A 15,924-nucleotide genomic window follows, 5' to 3' on the forward strand; every position below is an offset into this window, starting at 1 on the left:
GCCATGGGCTACTCGGTCACAACTGGATTTGCATATATTGTGGCTAGCTGGGAGAAGCCCAGAGACACTTTTGAGAGTGCCCGAGCCTTGTTTTGTTTTTTGGTTTTTCTTCTTCTCGTTAATAACGGCTGTGCTGTGTGTATTGTTGGTCTGCTACGTGCGTGTTATTTCAGATGAGGGGGATTGCATGGCGCACAGTCAGTCACATGGGGGAAGGAGCGAGGATTCTGTGTTGTCATCTGGTTCTTGTTGTGATTCGCGATTGACATGAATACCATATATACCATGCCTCTTGCGAAGGGAGCCGATCCTAATTCTATCAATCTTCTTCTGAAAAGCTCCCATGGTGTGCCCCGAACCTTGGTGGAGGTTGTGTGAGGGCCTTTCCCTCTCTTAATCCTGTATCTCCATCCCATCGAATTTTTGATTACAATCAATTTCCTTATTGCTTTGAATAAGGCCCTCCCTATTCCTTCACTGGCCCTGGATGTCGGTGGAATCGACAAAAATTTTCCTCAGGCTTGCTTCCTTAAGTACTGCTTCCTTGAGTTCTTGCTTCTTATGTGGTTTTTTATCTTCTTGTTGTTCTTTTGGTCCTTTTGGGGGATTTTGGAGTTTTTCTGCAGTCTTCGGTGTTAAAGCAGTGCTTTCTTTGAGTATTACATCCCTGGGCACTGCTTCCCTAGTTTATAGAGTTTTGGTTTTTGTTACAGTCTTCGGGCTCTTTTTGCAGTGCTTTTTTTGAGCACTGCCCCCTAGGTACTGCTTCCCTAATTTAGGAGTCCTTCTTCCTTTTCTTTTTCTTTTTTACAGTCTTCGGGTCTTGGACAGTGCTTTCTTTGAGCACTGCTTCCCTGGGCACTGCTTCCCTAAGTACTGCTTGCTTCTTAAGTGTTCTCTATACGGCCACTGTTCTCTGAGGGGCGGCCGTTCGAAAATCAAACTGTTAATCCGTGCAGTTGTGGTGTTGGATGGACCATGTGATTGAGACCTTCCCTGGTCAAAGATCTCGAGTCCATCAACGCAAATACCATCAGTACTGTTTCCCCTCAGTACTGTATATGCGGCCGCTGCTTTCTTGAGGAGCGGCTTTCCAAATGGATCAAAGTCAATATTTATACAGTTGTCGCGCTTGTTGGATAGCAAGATCTTCCCCTAACATGGGATCTCGATTCCATCAAGATGAATTCCTTGTTGCGAAGGATGCCTCTGTTCTCTGTCTGAGAGGTCGGTCCAAAAAGGAAAAATCCGTACATCTATCCATACAATTGTTGTGCGTACAGCCTGAAGAGCTTGCTGAAAATGCGGCCTCGGGTTCCTGCCGGGCCTGTCCAAAAAGAAGAGAGAAGAGAAAGAACCGTGTACTCGTACAGTCGTGTTGTGTTCAGCTTGAACGCCTTGCCAAGCAGCCAAAAAGAACAAGTATAAGAGAGTAGAGAAATCGTGGATCGTGAATCGTGTCACGTTTCATAATACATAGCGCCCCTTGCGCTCCAAAAAAAGGGTGTGTAGTCGTACATGGTATTGTAGTCCAACAAAATGGAGATTGTGAGCTGTGGGCGAGTGGGCGTGAATATGGTGCCCAAGAGGGCAAGGCAAGAATAGTAAGCGTCATGTGATTGCCGTAATCGTCTGACAACTGCTTGTTGTGCCTGGCCAGCGCCAGCAATTAATTGTAGGACGGAAACCAGCCTCTCATGGGGATTCGAGACAGCGAGTACCGATGGGGCCATGTCGCGCAGTTTGTCTGTAACGTGAAGAGACCGTTGCCCACTGGACGGTCATCCTCTCTGGTGTTCATTCTCAATACCGGCCTGGTCCAGCTAAAAAACAAAACAAAAAAACACTTGTAAAAACTGCTGGGAATGAACCAACATAGGAGGACCAAGAGTAGACTTGAGTAAATGGTGGGATTCGAACCCACCAAGAAGGAGTCAATTCAGAGATGATGCGCGCCCAATAACAACCAGTGATTTCTCGTCACTAATTCACCTTGCGAGCTTGGTCTCGTCGGCCCAAGCGTGAAACGAATGTATGAGTGCTGGGGTCGAACCATGGTAGGAGGGGGCTGGGCTGGGCCAGACGAAGCGTGTTGATTTGAGAGTCGTGCTCACATAAAAGGCGTTACGTTCCAGGAGAACGTCATGTTCTAGAGGTTGTTTGTCGTGAATACCGGGGGGAGGAACTGTTGGGATCGAACCAACATTCGGGGGAGAGCAAGGCTGGACAGGCATATTAGAATGGCAACGCGAACCCATTCTGAAGTGACACAACAAAATAATGTCCAGCCTCATCGTTGGGGTTTGCTCATCACACCCTCTTGATCCAATTGGATAAGAGCTGAGACGTGAGTAGAAGGAAGTTATGCTGGGGACAAGCCAACACGGATGAGCAAACCTGATCAGATTGTCGTCAGAAAGTATGGGGATCGAACCCAAGAAAGAGTAGTTGAAGCGTGCAGAGTCAGCAGCCGGGCCAAGCGGAGACAACTGCGGTACGTGATCAATATTGGTATGAGCCAATGAGAGGGGTTAGATGAGGTCAGGGTACGGCCATCGATATGGGAATGAACCCATAGAGAAGAGGCAAGATCGGTAGATTCGATAGCCGGTGCCTGATCATCAGACAAGCCTGTTTGAGCTGAGACAAGTACGGCGTGACTGGCAATTGTAAATCCTGAGCATATAGTCGCGTGAGCAGTCCAGTCGTCGTGATGGCATGCGTGGTAGTTACTGCCGAGCGCCCGTTCCAAAAAACGACTTGTTGCTGCTGGTATCGGAGTTGGCGTCTTCACCGGAGTCGTAACCAGTATCGGGACAGGAGTATCGACCGTTGATGCCCTGAGGGGTTCGATAGCTGAATGACAGTTGCGTGTTGGTAACAGGAGAAGCTGTGGCATTCTGAGGTGGAACAGGCGAAGACAAGTTAGAGGTCGGGGGGCCGGGAGGGGAGGAAGTCAAAGAAGACGGCGAGTCTTCTTGGTCGACGGACGAGTCTTCTTGGTCGTTAAACATGTCTTCGTGGAAATAAAACCTGCCGCCTTCACCCTGACCAGGGAACCTGGGATCGACAGATGATGAGGCATCTATATCCATCGATTCTTCAAGACGACTCTGTTGGGGGCCGGCTGATGGCGATTGGTCTATGTCCATCGCACCATCGACAAGACGCCGAATACGTTGCTGCTCCTCTAGTGTCTCCCAAAGGGGCGGCGAGAGAGAGCGACCTGGAGAACGACGGGGAGAACGACGGGGAGAGCCTCTACTGCTACGGCGAGGTCGTGGTGATCCATCGTCACTGTTAGAGTCGTCGCTGCTGAAATCGGGACAATAGTACGTGCCGCCGAAACCTTGCGGCGCCCGGCGACGGGTCGCCCGACGCCGACGCCGCAGAGAAGCCCGTGAAGGGGCCATAGCAGAGAGATCAGGGTGGCTCTGGTGCTCTAGTGCTTCCTGCTGGAGCTGTAGCTGCAGCTGTTGTTGCTCCACCTGTCTCTGCTGCTCCAACTGCTGTTGGTGTTGCTCCATCTCTTGTTGTCGCTCCAGCAGCTCCTCCTGTGCTCGCTGCTCCTGTTGTTCCAACTGCTGGCGGAGCTGCCGTTCGTGCATAATCCGAGCAATCTGGTCCTGAATGAAGGTAACAGAAACGTTCCACGCGGTAGCAATGCGGGACTGGACGGCACGCTGACCGGTTTGGACGATGCGGCGGAGGAATCCAGGTCGGCGCTGCAGCTGGTCCATCTCGTGAAGAGCCCTGTCCCTCGCGCGCGTACGTCTGACACCATCGGCGACACGGCTATTATTGCTCGACCCGGAGCTGTTGCTGCGGGTGCTGCCTCTGCTGGTGCGGGAGACCGGAGACGAAGATCCACGGTTGGGCGGACGGCCCGAGAACTGACGACCCAGACGACGCTGACGTGCTTGCTCTCTGGCCCGGTCCATCAGTTCCTCTCGCTCGTTCTGCGTTCGCTCCTCCCGGTTTTGCATGACCTCGTCGACGTCTGACATGAGGGGAGCGGAGGTTGACAAGCCGTCGGAGGTAGCGGCGACGGGGGCAGGATCAGGAGGGAATTCCGGCAGACCCACCGGCGTGACGGGCTGTCTCTTGGAGTGGTCCGCGCCGCTATTGTCGGGGAAGAAAGCCTTGAGCATACGGTCCTGCTTGGTCCGACCCGGTGGGAAGTCCCTGGAGAGGGATCCATACCGGTCGTTTCGGTAAGGGTAACCCGAGACCCGACTTCCATACAGCTTTGGCTTGCACTTGAAAAGTTGCAGCTTACGGGGCTGCGGAGAAGGGCCAGAGACGGCGGCGATGGCGGACATGGCGGCTTGGGTCGCGGCCGGGCTAGAAGTAGTAGGTGTTGCTCGTTGAGGGCTACCGTCCTCCCCCTCAACACAGACTCGCTTGCCGCGGCGGGCAGCGCGCAAGGCGGCGGCGCCAACAACAACAACAACAACAACAGGAGGGCTAGGAGAGAGGGGCCTACTGCCAGTGGTGATGGCGGCGGCGGCAGAGACGGGAGCAGAGATACTGGCGACATTCTCCTCAGCTAGATTTGTTGTTAGTCTGTACCCGCTGGAAAGTAGGTCCAAATTGTTGCGGATGTAACCACTTACATTGGTTGGCCGAGCTGGCACTGGCCTTCCCCTTGGCGGTCACAGCCGGGGGAGCCAGGCTTGTAGGCCTTTCCAGATCGGGTCGGCATGGTGTCCTTGTTGAAGAATGTCAAGTAGAAGCTGACAAAGGATGGTGAAGGTCGTGATGACGATCAGGTTGGGAATAAAATCTACCGAGTAGCAGGTAGAGATTATGAAGGATGAAATGCAGGAAAGAGCAAGAAATCGAACAGTTTCCAGGCAAGATGGCGTGGTAACAATGTAGGAAGTGAAAGGTCTTTTCGGAAAGCGTGGTGTGAACGAACGAAGGTCGATTACAGATCCAGACTTGCGCGAGAAAGTTGAGAATAACTTCGTGCGTGGCAGGAATTTTCTCAGAGGTAACAAGCTGGATGGATGGTTGTGTATGCAGCAGCCCACCAGGAATTATTCGCTGCATTCAATGGAGAGGGACAGCCAGCCCAGCAACAGAGCAGCTCCGGTACATGTACAAAGTACTTTCTTACGAGACACGACACTCACGTTCCATTCACCTACTGATCACGTATCGGTTAGCAAGTTGGATAGGTTATGTAGGGCCAATGCTGTTCTAGCTAAACCTCCCAAAAGGGTAGAGCTGCTGGTTGGCGATGCCTTGGATCAGCGAGTTGCACTAGCAGCAGGAGGAAGACACGATCCCCCGGAAGACAGCAATAGATCTCGGAGTCTGCTAGACGTATCTTGGCTCGTACCATGTAATACTGAGGACATACATGGCTTGCCCTTTTCCGACCCAGTTACTTCAGACTTTTTGCATCGTGAACACTAGGCAGCCATGGCCACTTACACCCCAGTATTGAGAGGCAGATGCTCCAAGTGAATACGTCCAGCAAAGCTGTATACAGAGGAATATCCAGAATACGATGCTTGGAGAATCAAAGGCCAGGACTGGTTGTTGCTTATGATAGGTCCCATGTCAGTTCTGCGTGGAGTTCCATCCACTCGCCCTCAGAAAATAGGGGATGGGATGGGATGGCATGACTACAAGACGTAGCAACTGATGAAAACCGCCGGTGGGGATCAAGAATATCGAAGACCGATGTTGGACTCGTTGGTGTCCTGCTGCTCTCCGTGCTGGCATACGAACCGCAGATTGAGCCAAGCAAGATAGGGGGAGAAACAAACTCATCAGATATCAGCAATCGTCTCATCTCTGGACTGAATCTCAGCATTCAAGTGAACCATACGGTAGAAAACACACCAGATAAACCATGGGTAGCACTACACACGAACATACTGTATTTGGGTATATCCTACGTAAACAGCAAGAGACATTCCTATTTGCCCATGCGATGCGTGAACACACAATTCCCGCGGTGAAAAGCGAACATCACCAGCACGCCCATTTGAACCTCGTTTGTCTCGTCTTCGTATCTCGTCCGTTGCCCAGCCGTTTGCCCAGCCTTGTCCCCTTATAGCACACTGCCTCGGAAACTCTTATCTTCCCTCTCTGCCTTTTCCAGGTCCTCCTCCTTCTCTCGCTGGTCAGAAGCGTCATCGTCCTTCTCCCGCTCATCGCCGCCGTCCTCGCTGCCGTGATCCGAAGAAGTTGCTGGCGTGGGCGCATCACCAAGCCTATTGACGTGCGCCCCGTTCGACTTCGGATTTTTGCCATCGCTCTTGTCAGACTTCTCCGACTTGCTCGTGCCATTCGTGCCGTTGGTGCCGTTGGTTGTTTCTTTGCCCTCCTTAACCCGCGCGGCTCGGTCGGCTAGCCGCTTTCGAGCATCATCCTCGCTCATCTCCGCATCGCTGTTAGCGCCAGAGTGGGTGCCGCCGAAGTCGCGACCAAGGTGAAGCAGGTTAATAGGTTTATTAGAGAGCGACTTGTTGGAGGGAGACTTTAGGGCGTAGCGCAAGCGGTCTTCCACCGTGATGAAGGAGGGCGTGCCGTCGGGCGATGATACTACGTCCTCACGAGCCCTGGTCACGTCGATGGAGGGTGTGATCAGCCCACGAGGATCGTCCGAGTCATCGTCTGAATTATTGGGCCGCCGAATCGAGTTGGTTCGCCGACTGGCAATCGTGCCGCGAAGGCCATTGATGCCGTTCGAGTTGGCAGGCGTCGCGCTGGCTTGGGCCGCGCTCTTCTCGTCAACAAGACGTAGCTCTGCTAGATCTCGCCGGATCTTGAAGTGTTGGCCATGGCTACATCCCTCTGGGCAGCCACCCCATCGGCGCTGAACTGCCGAGGAAGCAGCTTGAACCTCTGCCGCCTTGATGAGGATATCCTTGGCAGACACGGGGACGCCTCCCTTGAGGGACTCACGCTCTGCATCCTCCTTGGCTTTCAAAGCCGCCCTTTCCCGGCGTAATTCGGACCAGGTACGCAATTTGTTCTCTAGTATGTATTTGCCCGAGTCCTCTTGCTTCTTCATGACGAGGAACTCGCAGTGGTTCACGTTGCGCAGGTCCTCAAAGTACTCGACGCTGAAGTGGTACCACTTCATCAGGAAGACACGGCTCATCAGGCCGTGCGTGACGAGGACACAGACGCTGGGGAAGTCGTCATCGCCAAACTGGCGCCATAGCGACTCGTTGAAACCCGAGACACGGTCGTACGCATCGGCGGCGCTCTCGCCGTTGGGGATGCGGTAGAAGAAGTGGCCGTAGTCGGCGCGCTCCTGCCACATGCGCTCCATCTCGGCGCTGCATGGCTGGAAGTTGCCAAAATCTTGCTCGCGCAGTCTGGGTTCCTCGTAGACTTTAATGGAGTTTCGCTTGAACGGAGAGGGGTCCGGGTCGTCAGCGGTTAGCGTCGTCAGGATGCCTTCGGTCGTCTCGCGCGTACGTCGGTAGGGCGAGGTGAAGAACTGCACGGTGTCGTCGGCGCGAAGCAGCGACCTCAGGCGGCGGCCGGCCTCGTGTGCTTGCGTCCATCCTTCGGTTGTGAGCTTGACGCGGTGATCGGGGATGCTTTGGTGGATCTCTCTGTTTTCTAAGTGCGAGGCTGGTCAGGTCTAATGCGGCGCAAAGGGCATGCAATTTGTCAAAGGTCTGGTAGTACTTACTGTTGCCCTCCGACTGGGCGTGTCGAATCAGAATGATGAGGCGTGGTCGTCCCATATTGTGGCCTCACCTGGGTGCCGGGTGTCTGTGATGTCTGAGTTGTGTGGATGGTGTTGGCCGTGGTCGCGTGGGGGGGAGGGAGACCTTTGTATTGCAGATGCCTGGAAGGGTGCACTGTACCACCTGATGGCGAGACAAGAACTGTAATGTTGAGCTCGACTGCTCGCTGTCACTCGAAGCTACCTTAGTTTCTCTCTCTCGAAAAGGCAGGATGGAAACAAAACGGAAGCTTCTGGCATCTGAGTCACAGAGGATATTTGGTTTTTGATATTGGGTCTTTTGGTCTTGGGTCTTGGGTCTTGGGTCTTGGGAGGCTGCAGGCAAGGGTATGGATAGAAAATAGCAACTAGTCGAATCTATATTTGGGCGCGAGTGTCTTGGGAGCAATTCAATGCAAGAGACCGGCCGTGCCGTGACAGCTGTCTTCAGAGTTTGCAGTGTTTCTGTTTCGGACGAGGGAAACGGGAAGATAGCCGTCCATCGTCTTGGAGCAAACGCTGAGGGTTTCATATGCTCGACTCTCGGTCCCCCTTGTTGCTTGTGCCCGGGCTGGCCACCCCTCCCCGAATTTGCCCCTTGGAACGCTCCCACCCTCAGCACCTTATCGACTAACTGCCCTTCTGCATTCTGGAGGGGTAGACCGTTTGATCATTGGCTTGTCGATGGGCGTTGGACGGCTACGAGAGCGTTTAGCGGCCCATCTGTCCGGCAGAGCTTCAGCACCTTACAGTAGGCGCTCAAGGGCACTAAAAGTAAAAACCCCTGCTGCCGGCCGCATCTGACGAACCAGGTGTTCACGTTACAATTCCCGCCTGCCCGTCCTGCAGCAAGGGAACCAGCAAGGGAGGGATCTAACGAGCCTAACCAGACCGAAAAGAGACCAAAAAGTCGGGTGAGGCTGACGATCCATTGCGAGTCTAGAGCCCATCCATCAGCCTCTCAGCCTTATCGTACCATTTTCGCATGTTCATATTTCACATCATTGATCCGATCCCTTACTCCATCACTTGGCGGTTGCATTGGCTATCTGGCTTTGGCACCGAATCAAAGTTCTCAGAGATAAGCGCGCGGCTTTCTCTCCGGGGCGTGGTGGTCACTGCTGGTTGCATCCAGCAAACATCCGATAATCGAAAAATCATCTAATCGCCAACACCACACCACAGCCAACCAGCCCAGCAACCTCGGTTGCATTACCAGAACCAACCGCCGCCATGTCCGGCGAAGGCCCCGAATCCATCCCGACCTCGGCGGACCCGCGCTCGAAGCGCCCGACGAAAAAGCGCGCACTGACGCCCGTGTCCGAGCAAGCCGCGACCCTGGACGCGCTCTTCGCGCGGCCCGAGCAGGAGATCCGGCTCCCCTCGGATACCAACCGGTCCTCGCGCGGCGGCCTCGCGCCCCCGCCCGAGATTGTCACCAACGTGCAGGGGTCCTCGGCCGGCGCCGGCTCCGGCGAGTTTCACGTCTACAAGGCGAGCCGGCGGCGCGAGTACGAGCGCCTGCGCCTGATGGACGAGGAGGTGCGCGCAGAGAAGGCGACCGAGGAGTTCGAGAAGAACCGCGAGGAGCTCGAGCGCCGCGACGAGGAAAAGACGCGCCGCAACCGCGAGAAGCGCGAAAAGATGAAGGCCCGCAAGGCCAAGGCCAAGGACAAGGTCCAGGGAGGAGGCGCGGCGGCGAAGGACTCGGCAACGACGACGACCAATGGCAACGTGAACAAGGGACCGCGCATTGTTGTCAATAAGCGAGACGATGATGGCGACACCAGTGTCAAAGATGCGCCGGCTAGCGCAACTCAGGAACCGCAAGGCATCGTCATCGAAGAAGATTAAGCATATGTACGGATTACGAAAGAGAGATACCCCATGGGCAGACCAAGAGAGAGCTCATTCTGTATGATAAGGAATATTGGGAAGCACGGGAGTCATTGCCGTCTGTTGGCACAGCGCGGAAGATGTCATGCTAAAACAGATTTCACGTATAACCTTGAAATGCATCAGGATTGGCTGCAGAGCCGTCATATTCATCTATCTCATCAGAACTTTGTCAGAACCAGATATTGGTACAAAGGTATATGTAGTGACTCTTTCATGACCAGCCTTCAACGCCTCTAAGTTCTCTATTCATCTCCTCCGCCCATGCCAGCGCCCATTTGTTGCGCCTTCTTGGCACTGCAGATATCGTCCACCCGCAACAAGAGGCAGGCAGCCTGTGTGGGTACGTTAGCTTAAACGTACTTAGATAGGGGTTATGCAATGGAACTTACCTCAATAGCTGTCTTGATGCTCTGCAGCTTAATAGCTTCAGGCTCCCAGATACCGTACTCCTTCATGTCTGCAAGGGTGCCGGCCTCGCCATTGATACCCCAAGTGCAGTTGCCCTCAGCATGCTTCGCCCTCAGCTCAGTGAGCACCCTGACGGGGCTGGCACCGGAGTTCTGAATCAGAGTACGGGGAATGACCTCGAGAGCGTCTGCTACGGCCTTATACGGCCACTGCTGTACGCCCTCAATGCCCTTCGCCAGCTGGTTCAACCGGACGGAGACGGCCATTTCGGTAGCACCACCACCCGGTGACAATCTCGGCTGGAACATGACGTTACGGGCGACACCCATGGCGTCCTGCAGGTTTCGCTCGATCTCGTTAAGGATGTCTTTGGAGGGTCCACGCAGCAGAATTGTGCAGGCCTTGGGCGATTTGCACTTGGTCAGGAATGTGAAGTACTCGTCGCCAATCTTCTCGATCTCAAAGAGACCGCACTGAGTTCCAACATCAGACTCCTGGAGGTCCTCAGCACGGTTGACGATAGTTGCGCCGGTGGCACGGGCGATTCTGTTGTTGTCCGTCTTTCGCACTCGTCGGATCGCTGTGACGTTGGCCTTCATGAAGTAGTGCTGTGCCAGATCGGACACACCCTTCTCCGTAATGACGATATCCGGCTTTACGGCTAGAATGGACTCGCACATGGCCTTAATTTGCTCCTCCTCAATCTGCAGAATTCGGTTCCAATCCTCTTCCTTGCTGACTTCGATCTGGGTTTGCGACTCGCCCTTCTTGTACTCCAGCGGGCAGTCGAGCAGCACGATTCTGGGGTTCTCGATCTTGCGGCGCATATTGGGATGTGTGATGTCTTTGTTGAGCATGACTCCGTCCAGAACACAGCTGTCCTCGATCTCGCCGCCCGGCACCTTCTCGACACGTGCGTACCGCTTGATGTCGACTTCGCGCTTGCCATTGGTCTCCCACGTAACTGTCCGCACAGCAGTCAAGGCCAACTTGCACATGAGGTCAGTCCATCTTGACACAAACTTGGTACCGATAGAGGTCGAGATCAGGTTGTTCATAGCCTCGTCGTCGTTGATATCAACTGGGAGGGAGATCTCATCGATAATCTCCAGGGCGTCCTTCAGGGCCCGCTTGAAGGCCGAGATGATCACGACGGGGTGGATGTTGCGCTCCAGCTGGGGAGAGACTGAGCCAGGATCTCACCAGCTATAGCATCATCAGCATTGGTTGTTAAGGCTTGGAGATATGGGTTTCCTACCCAAAACAATAACCGTTGTTGTACCATCACCGACCTCCTCGTCTTGTGTTCGGCTGAGCTCGATCATGCTCTTCGCGGCGGGGTGGGACACTTCGATTTCTCGTAGAATAGCATGGCCGTCGTTTGTGAGCACAATACCGCCCATGGGGTCTAACAGCATCTTCAGCATGGCTTTCGGGCCCAGACATGATCGAATGATATCTGCGACTCTGCGGGGGTCTGTCAGTCGGGTCGAGTCGAATCGAAGCGAGTCTTGGGTGGGAAGAGTAAACGCACGTCTTGGCAGCAGCGATGTTAGACATCTGAGCCTTGCGGCCAGTCTGCCTCTCACCACTCTGGGTGTCTAGCGAGTTCGTTGTCAGTCAGCCAGTCCTGTCCTGCCTTGCTGCAAACCTGGCAACACATATCATGATATCAGGGTCCTAGCTTATGGAGGGGGCTCACTCATAACAACAACCGGGGCCTGCATCTTGAGCGACGCTTTCTGACGGGCTCTGGGGGATTCGTGGGCGATTCAACAGGCGTGGATTCTCGATAGGAGCTCGAAAATACCAAATGAGGGGCTAGACGGTCGATGTTCGCTGAAATTACTATCCTCCTGGCGGCCTTCTGTTGACTTCCACAAAAACTTTTGGGAGAGCTATCATCAAGCTGGAAAATCAGTTTTACCGCCTGTTTTTTCTGCCTGGTACCTGCCTTGCCTCCATGTGAGGTGGCATGCCAAGTACCTTTTCGGGTCTGTGCGCTGCCATCTCTCTTTGGTGGGGGCGGGGAAGCTCGGTTTTCCAAGAATTACTTTATATACGGAGAAGCAACCAGCGTTCTCTCTCTTGTGCGACGTTATGGCAGGAAGATGTATGTTACTGGAACGTGGGGAGAAGAAAAAGTGAGGGCGGACATGCATTTCAAAGTGCATACGTGTATGGTGATTAGGACCAAGACCACGTTGGCTACATCTTGGCAATGGAAGCAAAGCGCTCCTCCCATCAAGCATCAAGTCAAGTCGAAACAGGCAGAAACCGATGCCCCTCCATGGCAGCTGTTATTAGGAGTGCCACATGTCTACTGTGTTTCTATGATACGGAAGGTGGCCAAATTGGATAATCAATATATTATCAATCCCAGCACTTGGTCTCTCAAAGCCTACGACAGTCATATCGTAGATTTAGTAAGAGGTGGTTGTCCATCGGTTGTTCGCCGGGTCGGATCACACCCGACACCGGCCCGGCTAAGAGCGGCAGGATCCGGCTCCGATAACCAGCCGGTGGCGTCGGCAGGCCTGCTCCAGTAGCCCCTCAGTATCTAGTACGAGATAAGGATCGGGATAGCCTAACATATCAACATATTAGTTGCTATTCTGTCCTCGTTCCACCAACCCGAATGCTTGTCCAGCTTCTCCATTTTGGCACACGAGAGCGTTCCTCAGACTTGTCAAGTTGACCGTTCAGTCTCAGATCCAGGTACTCCAGCCCCTACCTATGGCTCCGTCGGCGATCTCGGAGCTCGCTCCAACCGTACTCCAGACCAAGAAGACAGACAATGTAAAAGACAATGGGACGGCCGCCGTCGGGAAGGAGCAGACGCCGCTTGAGGCTATTTCCCATGGCGCCGTGATGCCAGGTACGTTCATTCCTTCACCTATGTTCTCTCTGTCTTCAAATCATGAGACTGCCCATAAGTGATGCTAGCGATGATTTCATTACTATTACCAAGCTATCTATCAAAGTAAAGCCCAGTACGTGATCTAATGCCCGAAAACTAGGCATACCGACGTTCCCCTCCTACACGGAACACCGCAAGCACATCCTAGTGCACATGGCGGCGACCTTCCGCTTCTTCGCGCGCCACGGCTTCACTGAGGGCCAGAGCGGGCACATCTCAGTAAGCAGCATCCGGGCTTGATTCCTCCCTTCTCCAGTGCGCCTTGGGAAGGGTAGAGCAAGCTGCTCATTTAGAAGCCGCATACCATCCTACACGAGGCATGCAGTGCACGTCCTGGAAGAGCCATACTGACGAGGAGGTCGACAGGTGCGAGACCCGGAGCACCATGGGTACATGTGGATGAACCCCCTGGGCGTCCACTTCGGCCTACTGACAGCAGGCCACATGATCTGCATGGAGATCGAAACCGGCAAGATCGTAGGCGGCGGCAAGCCGGCCCAATCGCTCACGGCCAACGCCGCAGGCTACCTGATCCACTCGGCGATACACAAGCGGCGCCCGGGGGACATCCACGCCATCTGCCACGCGCACACGGACGCGGGCCGGGCCTGGTCGGTCTTCGCGCGGCCCCTGGACATGCTGAGCCAGGACATCTGCAACTTCCACAACGCGCACGCCGTCTACGCGAGCTACGGCGGCATCGTCTTTGTGTCCGACGAGGGCGAGCGCATCGCCGACGCCCTCGGCGAGCGCAACAAGGGCGCCATCCTCATGAACCACGGCCTGCTCACCGTCGGCGCCACCGTCGACGAGGCGGGCTTCATGTTCGGCCTGCTCGACCGCGGCTGCCGCCACCAGCTGCAGGTCGAGGCCGCCGCCGCCAACGGCCACCTCAAGAAGAACATCATCACCGACGAGGAGGCCGCGTACAACTTCAAGATGGCCAGCGAGGAGAACGCGCTCTACCGGGAGGCCCAGCCGGACCTCGAATACGAGTTCGCCATGGCGGGCGGGGAAGAGGTCCTTGCCAAAGGGTTCGACGCTTTGCAATTCTTCACGTCGTCATAGGTGAGGAGAGGAGAGGCTTGCTTGCCTGCTTGCATGGGCGGCGAAACCGGAATGTTCAGCTCCACCAGCCGGGCCTCAGTTTGATGCAAATGTCGTTGTACGTTTGCCTGCCGGTACACGTATGGGGACCGACGGACTGTTTGGCCATGTTTGCGGCGTACTGTGTGCAAAGTTGCATAGGCGGATGGACATTGGACAAACCAATACCACAGCTTTCCCATAGCGCAAAAACTGTCCCCCCCCCTTTCCCACCGGTTTGCCCGTTTCCCGACGTATCCCGTAAGTTACCGTAAAGCCCGGCGGTCAAGCCCCCTCCGGGCTGGAGAAGAACATTCGACCGCTATTCTTCTCGTGGACCCTTTCCACGAATTACTGCCATCTACTACTACGCGTCGCCCTCCATTCTGTCCCTCCCTCCCTTGAAAATAGGGCCAATTCGGGAACGGGCCGCCCTACGGCTCCCTTCACGAAACGGGTGTCGGTCTATCCAACATGCCAGCTCGTCTCCCTACGAGTCTACGAGAACGCCGGGGGCGTGTGCAATTGCATCGTGAGGCTCCATAGTGCTCCATCTCCGGGGGAGTTCCTATAGCACCACGAGTATGTGGCCCCCTAAGTATGTACTGTAGTCAAAGAGTCCCGAAGCCGCGCATCTAGACTGTACATGCTACTGTACGAGTCGCACGTGGTGAAACAGCCGCCCAATGGCGTGTATTAACGAGGATCAGAAAAAAGCGTGGTAGTTCTTTCTTCAATTACATAGGCGTCGTTTTCAGTCAGCCAGATCCCACCCGATATAGCACATACAACACGATACAGTATAATCTCTTTGTGAGTGCTGTTGTTTCATTGACCGAGAAATGCTTGGCGGCGCCCCCGGCCTAGCAGAGACGAGGAAAAGAACTCACTCACACATTCTGAAAGCCACTGGTTGATTCTATTTTGATCCAAGGGAATATGTCCGAAACATAAGCACGTAGTACCACGTGGACCAAGCTCTGAACACAACGGCGAAAAATTTTCAACAACTCTTTCTCTATGGCAGCACCGATGCCTGTTCTCGTCCAAGACACCGACAAGAAGGAATTCCAGTGTGTAACAACGATCCATCGCATCGAATCCTCTCGTACCTGCGTTTCTGGACCATACACACAGTGTGGACCTCGGAATCTGATCCGGACGGGCATTTCCAACAAGATTGTTGGCTCCTCCCAACCCCCGGCCAGGAGAGAACCAGGAGCCAGGAGCGAGCGAGGCAGGGGCCGATAACAAGCAGTTCGGTGAGCGGGATCTGGGTTGCTAGGAATGCAGCCCTGTGGTGTAGGATGGATATGACAGCAAAGACAGAGCAGAGAGAAACAATGGAGTTATTCAGGCGACGGATGGCTTCCCTATTCGCCTAAATTCGAGATGAACTGAAATTTTCCCACCTTTTGCTGAAACGGCCTGTTGAGTCACTACAGTGGGACCCTCCCTACACACCGTAACCTACTAAATACCAGAAGCTAGTCCTCAGGAGCCGGTCACCGGCGATGATGACTGCCATCGTCTATAGGGAGCGCGATCGGGGTATACGATGATGCTCTCACTGTAGGACAGACAGACAGGAAAATGACGGACTGAAAGAATTTTTCCTCTCACAAACCTCACTTGAACCTGATTGGATACTTTTAGTCATACCCAGAGCTGAGCTCTTGGCATCTAGCCTGACCGACCATGCACCAACGAAAGTTGGAAAAGACCATACTTTCTGGCCCGTGTCGCAAGGGAAAGTGGTCGAGGACGCCTCAGCTTATTGAGTTGTAAGAGTCGAGCCTGTGGTGCGAGGTGGACACGCAAGGCATCAATGCGTTGTAACTGGAGAGCTTCTGGAATTTCAGTAGTCTGCTCGGGGAACGATGCAATCTGCCTCTCAACTCTGGTACGG

General features: G+C 54.3%; 5 protein-coding genes across 5 annotated transcripts; 3 read left to right on the forward strand and 2 right to left on the reverse strand.

Moving 5' to 3' along the window:
• Positions 1–3,076: 3,076 nt before the first annotated feature.
• Positions 3,077–3,610, forward strand: PG986_009200 (uncharacterized protein; the record flags this gene model as incomplete). Its single annotated transcript, XM_066845422.1, has 2 exons — positions 3,077–3,299; positions 3,447–3,610. 2 exons carry the CDS (start codon positions 3,077–3,079, stop codon positions 3,608–3,610), a joined length of 387 nt encoding a protein of 128 aa, XP_066697820.1.
• A 2,457-nt stretch (positions 3,611–6,067) lies between these two features.
• PG986_009201 (uncharacterized protein) lies at positions 6,068–7,721 on the reverse strand (the record flags this gene model as incomplete). The annotated part of the gene is made up of 2 exons (XM_066845423.1): positions 6,068–7,593; positions 7,667–7,721. 2 exons carry the CDS (start codon positions 7,719–7,721, stop codon positions 6,068–6,070), a joined length of 1,581 nt encoding a protein of 526 aa, XP_066697821.1.
• Positions 7,722–8,935: 1,214 nt separating this feature from the next.
• Positions 8,936–9,556, forward strand: PG986_009202 (uncharacterized protein; the record flags this gene model as incomplete). The annotated part of the gene is made up of 1 exon (XM_066845424.1): positions 8,936–9,556. One exon carries the CDS (start codon positions 8,936–8,938, stop codon positions 9,554–9,556), a length of 621 nt encoding a protein of 206 aa, XP_066697822.1.
• Positions 9,557–9,843: 287 nt separating this feature from the next.
• Positions 9,844–11,736, reverse strand: PG986_009203 (T-complex protein 1 subunit gamma; the record flags this gene model as incomplete). The annotated part of the gene is made up of 5 exons (XM_066845425.1): positions 9,844–9,933; positions 9,991–11,207; positions 11,268–11,476; positions 11,544–11,610; positions 11,712–11,736. 5 exons carry the CDS (start codon positions 11,734–11,736, stop codon positions 9,844–9,846), a joined length of 1,608 nt encoding a protein of 535 aa, XP_066697823.1.
• Positions 11,737–12,745: 1,009 nt separating this feature from the next.
• PG986_009204 (class 2 aldolase adducin domain-containing protein) lies at positions 12,746–13,997 on the forward strand (the record flags this gene model as incomplete). Its single annotated transcript, XM_066845426.1, has 3 exons — positions 12,746–12,887; positions 13,030–13,148; positions 13,296–13,997. 3 exons carry the CDS (start codon positions 12,746–12,748, stop codon positions 13,995–13,997), a joined length of 963 nt encoding a protein of 320 aa, XP_066697824.1.
• Between the last annotated feature and the right edge of the window lie 1,927 nt (positions 13,998–15,924).

The sequence above is a fragment of the Apiospora aurea genome (genome assembly GCF_038362705.1).
Source record: "Apiospora aurea strain CBS 24483 chromosome Unknown utg000006l_segment0_segment0, whole genome shotgun sequence".
Lineage (NCBI taxonomy): Eukaryota > Fungi > Ascomycota > Sordariomycetes > Amphisphaeriales > Apiosporaceae > Apiospora > Apiospora aurea.